This window comes from Acartia tonsa, chromosome 5, assembly GCF_053477335.1.
Source record: "Acartia tonsa isolate MP-2025a chromosome 5, ASM5347733v1, whole genome shotgun sequence".
Classification (NCBI taxonomy): Eukaryota; Metazoa; Arthropoda; class Copepoda; order Calanoida; family Acartiidae; genus Acartia; species Acartia tonsa.
In genome coordinates, this window is record NC_137264.1 from 53,949,912 (window position 1) to 53,959,911 (window position 10,000).

At 33.4% G+C, this 10,000-nt stretch overlaps 1 protein-coding gene across 1 annotated transcript in view; it reads right to left on the minus strand.

Annotated features, from left to right (window-relative positions):
- LOC145320206 (uncharacterized) overlaps nucleotides 1-10,000 on the minus strand; it is a 106,024-nt gene that overhangs the window by 75,304 nt on the left and 20,720 nt on the right. Inside the window, exons 13-18 of the mRNA XM_080162645.1 lie at nucleotides 8,858-8,982; nucleotides 4,846-4,975; nucleotides 4,090-4,149; nucleotides 3,148-3,270; nucleotides 2,123-2,215; nucleotides 941-1,006 (exon numbers count right to left, since the gene is read on the minus strand). Of these exons, the coding sequence (XP_080018771.1) occupies nucleotides 941-1,006; nucleotides 2,123-2,215; nucleotides 3,148-3,270; nucleotides 4,090-4,149; nucleotides 4,846-4,975; nucleotides 8,858-8,982 (597 nt within the window). The remainder of the gene's footprint in view (nucleotides 1-940; nucleotides 1,007-2,122; nucleotides 2,216-3,147; nucleotides 3,271-4,089; nucleotides 4,150-4,845; nucleotides 4,976-8,857; nucleotides 8,983-10,000) is intronic.

Here is a 10,000-nt window from a genome sequence, read left to right on the forward strand (position 1 = left end):
ATAAATAAAAAAATAATAATTTTTCTTTGTTTGTTATTACCTTCATAAATTGTAACTTATTGCAAGTCGGATTTAAACATAGCTTTTGATACATTAACTTTGGCATTGAATGCCTCTAATGGCAATTAGATAGATAGATATTTATTAATTCCACTAATTATAACAAATTTTTATATAAGTTCATTACATTGAATAAACAATATCAATAATAAGATATTAAATATAACTAGGAAGATCATGGCACTACATTTGTATAATAGATACTATTGTAGGTTTTCCCATGACTTAATTTTAATTTTCATGTTACTGATTGTGAGAAGACGGCGGAGGACAAGGCAGGCTGAAGGCTGAGAGTATGTTCATAAGTAATTATTTTATGGACATGTACAAGGGTTATTGTGTAGGTTTTAGTAGCAGATATTGCAATTATGATCGCTACAGTTTATGAATAGTTTGTATTTATCTATAAAGTGTTTTAGTATTGCTTTTTAAAATTTTTTTCTGTTTTTTATTTGTTTTAATTCTATATTTAGTTCATTCCAGTCTTTGGGAATGGTAAATTTTGTTATAAATGATTTGTTTGCTCCGTTTATTTTCAAGTTCCAAATATTCCTGCGTAGTCTCTCATGTGGAACTTCTTTTTTTATTACGTTTAGAATTGCAGTTGGTGCGTATTCATAGAAAACGGAGTGTCCTATTAATAGGTTATTGTATGTGATTAGATCTTTGAATTTGAGAATTTTGTATTTAGAAAAAGAGGATGTTAACTTTAACATGTTGAAATTAAAATAGTTTTAAACCTTCCCTGGACATATAAAAAGCTTCAACGTAAAGGAGAACCATATCATTTCAGTAGTTGGCATTATTGTAGATATACATTAATTTATCGGTCATTGTCTTATCCCTTTAGATCCCTGCCTACCAAGACTTTTTTACTTACTTGAGTTGAAGTTAATCTTTGTGTAAAGGCTGAAGTTTTTGGTCGAGTTTTAATCACAGATCTGGCCTAAAAATGATTTAAGGTTTATTTAGGTTTATTTTGGGCATTAAAAATAAAGGTACGAAGAAAGAGAGGTAATGTCTGATTGGGCCAATAGGAGAATCGCATCGGTACATACATTTAATTTCATTGGTTGAAATTGTGTACACATTTTGTTACGAACGCATGTTTTTTTTTTCATTTCATACATAGAAAAAAGTCAGCTGTAAACAATATATTTTCTTAGTAGAAAGCTTTGCGGAATCAGAATTAATTGCCCAAAAATTTCGTCTTCAATTTGAAAGCTTCAAACAAAAGTGGATTCTTTTTTTAAAAGTTAGGCTGGCTACTCGCTGGTGAGGCAAAATTATTTTTGATAAAAATCCTCCAAAATCAATTAAAATTTTTTACAAAAATTGAATAAAATCTTAAAAGGGTTATTAACATATGATTTTGTTTAATTTTTGTAGATTTTTAATGTGCTTTTGGATGATTTTTCACAAAAATAATTTTGCCTTACTATCGAGTAGCGAGTCTATCATTTTTTAAGAATCCACATCAGCTTGAGTCAAAAGTAAACAATACTTTTGTCTGCTAGAAATGTTCCTTCTTAGATTTGACGAAAAAAGGGTTCAGAATATGCTTCTATTCTTATATTTTTATTGCATTAAACTAAGATGAGAACATCAAAAAGTAGTGAAACGCAAAAAATCTGGATAATGGAAAAAAACGAAGTACCGGCTTTCGTAGTATTTTCACAGCAGCTTTTGATATTTTATTTTAGGTTAGGTTAGGTGAATGTTAATGATTGCCCCGCAGTATCTAGAAAAAGGAGAACTATTGCTGTGAAAATACGACGTACCTCGCTTTCTTTCAATGATCTAGAAATCTGAATAGACCAACGGACAAAGGGAGTAAAGCACCATTAGGATATTTTTTCTAGTTAGCAAAGTAAAAGATGCTGTGAGTATTGGTGCAAAAAATATGACGTAACAAAAAAAATTAGCCAATGAGAGTCCACTATAAATTTTACCATTGGTCAATAACGGCCTCTCATTGGCTAATTTTTTTTGTTACGTCATATTTTTTTGCACCAACAGCATCAAGTAAAAAATATATGTTTAATTTTTGGAGAAAGCTTACCTGAAAAGCAACCACAGGACGTGGGTAAAGACGGAGGGTTCGAGTATGGTCCACAAAATTTGATAACACATTCGGTGAATTGAAGAATTTTACCTGAAAAAAAAAGACATTATATTTTCATTGAGAAAACAAGGGCGAGGTGGGGTATTAAAGATGACCCCACGACTTTAATTTGTAACACTTGCCCTAGACTAAAACTAAGCCTCCCATCCCCAAAAAAAACCTTAAGGTTCAGTCCATACATTTACTAAATCTTACAGGACATGTGGTCATTTTTAGGTGTTTGGGGTGGACTCGGACACTCCGGAAAATAGCTTAAAACCATAACAGGTCCAGTAGACATGTTACAAAAAAAGTAGAGCATTATCGGTTTATCTAGATCCTAAGTCAGTCAGACATCCTGTTACTTCCAAGAGGTTTAATCAAACCAATTTTTCATATTTTTGATTTAGAAGAAAAATTTAAAAAAAAATTTGGAGGGGGAAATTTTTTTTTTTTTTGGGGGGGGTATTCGACCCCACTATTTTAATTTTAGTTTTAAAAAGAAAATTGTATTTTTTTTGGGGGGGGGTAATTTTTTTTTGGGGGGGGGTTGGGGGTGTCCCACCCCCCAAGAAAATAGTTATAAACCTTCCCGGGACCTATGAGAAGCTACCCTGTAAAGGAAAACCCGATCGGTTCAGCGGTTAGCGAGATCCTTTACAAACAAACAGACAGACAGACAGACATCGTTCTACTTTGTATTATAGATGGTGATTATGTTGCCCTTTTTATTCAGAGAGAGAGGAAAATTGGCTGTTTAGTCCCCAAAGTTTTATAATAACGTTTCTTATTCGTTGGCTTAACACATTTTGGGACATCAGTTAATTTTGATTGGTTGGCTTATATTGTTGAGTATTTAAACGTTTCAACCGCTAATTTTAATCTATCTAAGGGTTAATTTTGTATATCATTATTGAGGATGAACATCAATTTAACAAACAGCCATTGTCTTATCCCTTTAGATCCCTGCTTTTTTTGCTTACCATAGCCACCCTGATGGCAATATCAACAGAGTCAACATCATTCCCATAGATGAAGGCACTACCCCCTCCATCCCGAGTTGGTGATTCCTCTAGTTCCTGTAGATTCCGCAAGATGGCAGCAACCTATAACATTTAAAGTTTTAAACATGAATGTTTTTTTTTTCAGTATGGATTCGAAACCGATTAATATCTGGTGAATAAGAACCGGTTCTCAGCCACACGGAAAAATATCTTATCTAGTTTTCTTTATAAAATGTACAATCATAACAAAACTGGTTTTAATCTTATAATTGTATATTTTTATATCCGCGGAAAGCTGTTTATAATATATACGATGCGATTAATAACTATTATGAAAACTAAATGTATATAAATGTATGTATACGTGGATATTTTGACTGGAGAATTTTTGTTGTCAATTTATGTTAATACTAGCGGCTACGCCCCTAGAGGCCTCTAGTGGCACTTTGAATGTTTTTTTTATTTAAATCTAATTAGAGAAATAATTGGTTTATGTTTCGTTCAAGTCTCTTTTTCGGGAGGGTTAATTTTTTTTAGGGGCGATTTCTTTTGGAAGGGTGGTGGTACCCTCCCCCAAAATAGTTATAAACCTTACCAGGACCTATGAGAAGCTACCCTGTTAAGGAGAACCTGATCGGTTTAGCGGTTAGCGAGATCCTTCGGTACAAACACACAGACACACAAACAGATATAGACATCCTGTTACTTTAGTATGAGGATTATAGTTCTGGAGTTTTAAGGATTTTTAAAAAAGGGTTTATTAACTATTCTTCAAAACAAATAGTTTTCATTTTAATTTAACTATTAGAACAGTATTTCAGTTGGTATTTGTAATAGATTCTTAAAATTCATCTAAAATAAAAAAATCGGAATATGAAAATGTTTAAATAAATATAATTGTCCAACTAAAGTAAAACCTACCTTTTCTGGATGTAAAAGATCTAGGTTGCTGATGGGCTGTATGGATAAACTTGACATGGCCTAAAAATAAAATCACTTTGGCTTTGAAACCGCTTGAATATCTGCAGGATAAGAACCGGTTCTCAGCCACATGAAAAATCAAGTATAGCCTTTTATTACAATCAATTTTCCACGAATAATAAAAATAAATTCATTAAATTAATACCAGATTTGTTAGTCTAGGCATTCGGCCACTCAGGGTTAACAAAACTGGATTTAATCTTATAATATTTCATTTAGTTACTCGCAGAAAGCTGTCTACGATTCGATAATTAACTATTGATATATCTCAACGTTAATTTAGGCTTGTTAGAATCGTCCTAACGACTTTTAAATTTTGCATGGTTATTTCTGTAGCAGTTAAGTAAAATTTAGTAAGCAAAGCAACTATATAACTATTATTAGAAAGTACGCATGTATATTTTTAACGTAATGCATTTTTGGCTTTTATATTTCTGAAGATAGTTGGATTTTATCCAGGGGACATTAGACTGTTTATTACACTGGTACCCAAAGTTTTAAATCAATGTTATCTTTTTCACTGGATCAAAAAAAATTTGGGTACTTTTTAAAAATTTTGATTGTTGAAGGCTAGTAATGGCCAAAATTGTCAACAAATAATTTTAATTAACGAAAGGGGTATCTTGTTTATTATCATTGGGAATGTATATCAATTTATCGTCCATTGTCGTATCCCCCAAGGTCCCTGCATTTTACCTGTTTCAAAAACTGTCGCAGGTTTTTCCCTTCTGGCTGGGGCAGAGGTAAAATTTCGTCCAGAGTTTGTCCGACTGGAGGTATGACCCGTCCAGAATCCAGCTCCACCTGCCAGATATCCTCTGGCAACCTGACAAAAGTACTAGAGATGGGTTCTTAAAAGATAATTCAGCGTTTTTTCGACATTTTTTACGCTATGAATAACAAGCGCGGCATTCGCGAAATCTAAACAAAGTATACAACTATTTATTTAATTATTTCGCTTTTGTTGGTAAAGCCTTTATAAAAGAAAAACAAATGATCTTAAATCCATTTTTGCTGCATATTAATTAATATGTCTTTTTAGAGCTATATTAGACACTAGTGGCTTCGCCCCTAGCCTCTAGGGGCTTCGCCCCAAGAGGTATAATTACATCTTCTATTACTTACCCAGCAGAACGGATCACAAATTTTTGCACCTACCCAGCAGGAAAACATTTTGCGATTCGCAAAATTCATAAAATTCGTAAATTTTGTAAAATTCGTAAATTTTGTAAAATTCGTAAATTTTGTAAAATTCGTAAATTTTGTAAAATTCGTAAATTTTGTAAAATTCGTAAATTTTGTAAAATTCGTAAATTTCGTAAAATTCGTAAATTCATAAAATTCGTAAAATTTGTAAAAAAAAAAAAAAAAAAATGGGGGGGGAATTTTTTGTTTTTTGGGGGGGGTTGGGGGTGTCCCACCCCCCAAGAAAATAGCTTAAAACCACCGCAGGACCAATAGGTATATACCCTGAAGAGTAGAATCCGATCGGTTCAGTGGTTACTGAGATCTTAAGCTTCAGACGGACAGATAGACGGACAGACATCGTTCTACTTTGTATTATAGATTATACAAATGGCTAAAATAATAATTTTAAAAGATGTATACTCTGTTTAGATTTCGCGAATGCCGCGCTTGTTATTCATAGCGTGAAAAATATCGAAAAAACGCGGCATTATCTTTTAGGAACCCATCTCAGTGGGTAATTTCTAAAGGGCAAAAGAGGAAATATAAACTAACCCCTCTCGTCATAATATTAAATTTCTAAAAATAATAAGGGGGCTTAGTGCTGGATTGAAACTTTAAGGAAAAACACCTGATAGCATTAAAATATAAAACCAACACATTTATACAAAAATTTAACCAGAGCTGGATCTTTAAATCATTTCAATGGTGCGCCAAATCAAGGTGAGCCAACTTTCCACCTATGAGAGCACAACATTTTAGGATATACCGCGCTGTCATTTGCTGAAATTCGGCGCACCATTGAAATGATTTAAAAATCCAGCTCTGGATTATAACTTTAAGGAAAAACACCTGATAGCATTAAAATATAAAACCAACACATTTATACAAAAATCGGATCTACTGCAGTTCATGGTAAAATATTGCTGGTAACGAATGCTTCCTGTTTCCTGGCAATGTTAGAAGATTCCTGGATCTAGCATAACAAGAAATATTTTTGGAGCTAACCAGATAGCATAAAAAGTAAAAATGATATATCGTCGATCTATATCAGAGGGGAATCAGATCATGGCAAGAAAACGAAGTAGAGGGTTTTGTGGTAACTTTTGGAAGGATATTCTTTTTAAGATTCGGATCATTAATTAAGCCCATTGCAAAAAAATGATTAAATAATGAGACAGCCATTGCATTAAATAAATATTTTGTGTAAATGTAAAAGAAAAAAAAACAAAGAAAAAAGTTTCATTGAAAATAAAATTCCTTGTATTTTATTGAAGTAAAAACTGGCAGTTTCCCTTAAAATGCCTAGCGAGCTCAAAACCCCCACCCCTTTTAAATTGAAATAAGAGGACGGAGGCTGTGTTTTCTTGTGAAAGTGTTTTTCTTAGGTTAGGTTATCTTTGCTACAGGAAAGGACCACCCCAACGGGTTAAAGAACCGTAGGGGAACTTCCTAGAAAAACCCCAAACTGTCCCAGTTTTGAGCAAGACGATTCCAGTTACGTCATATACGTTTCGGGAAAGAAAAAGGGAAGGGGGGAAGAAAATCTCTTTAAAAGAGATGGGAGAAAAGGGAAGAGATTTTCTTCCCCCTTCCCTTTTTATATGACGTCACAGGAATCGTCTTGCTCAAAACTGGGACAGTTTGGGTTTTGTCACTTCCTACCCCTTATTTTCAAATTATTTAAAAAGTAAGACAGGATGAGGGGGTGGGTGGTTTCTGTGCTTTACAGGAACTCTGTTGGAAAACACCAAAAAAAATAAAAAATGAAAATGAATTTGAATGAAAAGAAAATGTCAGTTTGGGTTGCATTTATGGTTACAGAGATAGGGCCATAATAGTAAATAATATAAAACGATCAAGCTTATATAGCTTGGTTCACTTCTACAAGAGGATATTGAAATTAATTTATAAAATTCTAAATATATCTAGATTATTGTAAGTACCACTTTTTTCGATTCATATACTTGAGGGTTTTTCTAATCTTTCTAGAGATGAAAGGGATAAAAGGGTTGTAGATGAATTTTTCCAGTATGGCTTCGAAACAGATCAATATCCGGTCCTCAGCCATTCTGAAAAATCAAGTACTGTACATCATGATAAAATTAATGCCAGTTTTTGTTGGCCCGGCATTCGGCCTGGCGGGGCAAATAAAAAACTGCTTTTAATCTTAAAGTCGTTCATTTTTATATCTGAGGAAAGCTGTTTATAATACGATGTGATTTATAGCGATTTATGCATTTATGGTTACAGAGATAGGGCCATAATAATAAATAGTAAATAATATAAAACGACCAAGCTTATATAGCTTGGTTCACTTCTACTAGAGACTATTGAATTATCTAAATTATTGTTAGCATAACATTTTTCGATTCATAAACTTGAGGGTTTTTCTAATCTTTCTTGAAATAAAAGGGATAAAAGGGTTGTAGATGGATTTTTCCAGTATGGCTTCGAAACAGATCAATATCCGGTCCTCAGCCATTCTGAAAAATCAAGTACTGTACATCATGATAAAATTAATGCCAGTTTTTGTTGGCCCGGCATTCGGCCGGGCGGGGCAAATAAAAAAAACTGCTTTTAATCTTAAAGTCGTTCATTTTTATATCTGAGGAAAGCTGTTTATAATACGATGCGATTTATAGCTTATTTATGTTTTCTACAAAATTATTACATTACATTTAACTCATATCTTATACATTTATAACCATTGCAAAGCTTTCCTAAAATAAATTGATGTTGATGAAGACATCTTTACTCTCCCCCCCCCCCCAAATTTTTTCGTTCATATTCTTTGCTATGCTACATTACTTTATTTATGTGTGTATTTTAACTTTTACTTGATTACGACAAAGCTAACTAAATCCCCCTCCCCCCCTCCAAGATCATTTGGCATTGTTTCTTGGATTGCATTAAATGCATTTTGTGATAAAAACATCTCTTTATATAATAGAAGTGTTATAAAAGAAGGACTTAATTTAACCCAGAGGGAAGGTTTAAAGTTTTAAGTTTAATTTTGATATTTTAACATTATTATATTTCTAATATTTTCATACATTTTCTAGGGGCAACTTCTTTTGAGAGGGTAATGGGCCGACACTCCTCCAAATGAGTTAACCGCTATCCTGGAGAAAGGAGAACCGTATAGCGATTCACAGAATCCCTAGGTATAGACAGACAGCCATCCGGTTACTTTCATATAAGGATTTATTTATAGCCTCACTTTAGCATTGATTTCAAAGTAAAAGGAATCCTTATAATAAAGTAACTGGATGTTTAATTTGTACCAAACGATCTCGATAACCGCAGAACCGGTATGGTTCTCCTTAACAGGGTTGCTTTTCATAGGTCCTGGGAAGGTATATAACTATTTGGGGAAAGGGTAGCACATAGAGAAATCGCTCCTAGAAAAAAATTAACCCCCTGCCCCCCTAAAAAAATATCTGAACTAAAAAATTGGATCGTCGAATTCAACTACCCTTCCTCAAGTGCCCTTAGAGGCCTCTAGGGGCACTTGTCTTACCTCAGCATAGGTTTCAGCGTGAAGAATGAAGCTGGTACTCCGATGATGTAGGGTGTGGGAGCCAGCAACAGCTGTTCAGCGTCTGACATACTAGCTGGCAACAGCGGAATCACAGGAAACATGTACTAAACAAGAATAGTTTTCATAAAAAAAGCATGACAGACGGACAGACGGACAAAAAATGTACATATAGTGTAGATGCACTTACATAATAGGAATCTTCAATAGCAGCCAAGAAACACACAAAGCATGTTTTAAATAGACGTACTGATCCTCTGGTAATGATTATAGAGTTGCTACGCTTTCTAACTGTCATAAAAATCATCATGCAAAGTTTGAAATCGATAGGATAATTTTAACATGTTTTGTTTAATAATTATATCATACAAAAAATTTGTTGTAAAAAAGGAAAAAATCAGCATTTTAAAAAGGACGTACGGACTTTCTGGTAACGAATATCGAGTTGCTACGCTTTCTAGATCGTACCTAACTGTTAGAGGAATTGATATGCAAAGTTTGAAATTGATAGGACAATTCCAAAATGTCTAAATTAACGAAAAGAGCTAACCGTTACGGACGGACGGGCCGACCCTAATTATAACAATGAATTTATATATAATTATTATCTAGAGAAAGGGTAATTATGTTTATAATCATTTTTTTGGGGGGGTGGGCACTTGAAGTTTGTAAATAACAGTGTTTTGAGTATGGTATAATTATCCTATTCATTTGAATAATGATTTTTAAGACACGTAGTGTCTCGTCGTATTTTCACAGTAGGTTTTGGTTAGGGTAATTAGGTTAGGTCAGGCGATTGCCCCGCAGGGCTAGGCAATTGTCTCCGCAGTGTTAGAACCGTTCGCAGAAGCTAGAAATAGGAGAAAGGGTACTGTGAAAATACGATGAAACGCCCCTTAAGAGAATTAAAGTCGAGTATTATTTTTGTTAAAATAGCTGTATTATTAGTAACGAAAAATAGTATAAATAAGTTATAAAAACTAATTAATGTTAATTGTATATTTGTGTAACAATAGATTCCGGATTTATCTTTTTATATAATAAGCATTAAGTGGATGTTTATCAGGGATCTAAAGGGATAAGACAATGGACGATTAATTGATATTCATCCTCAATGTTGATCAC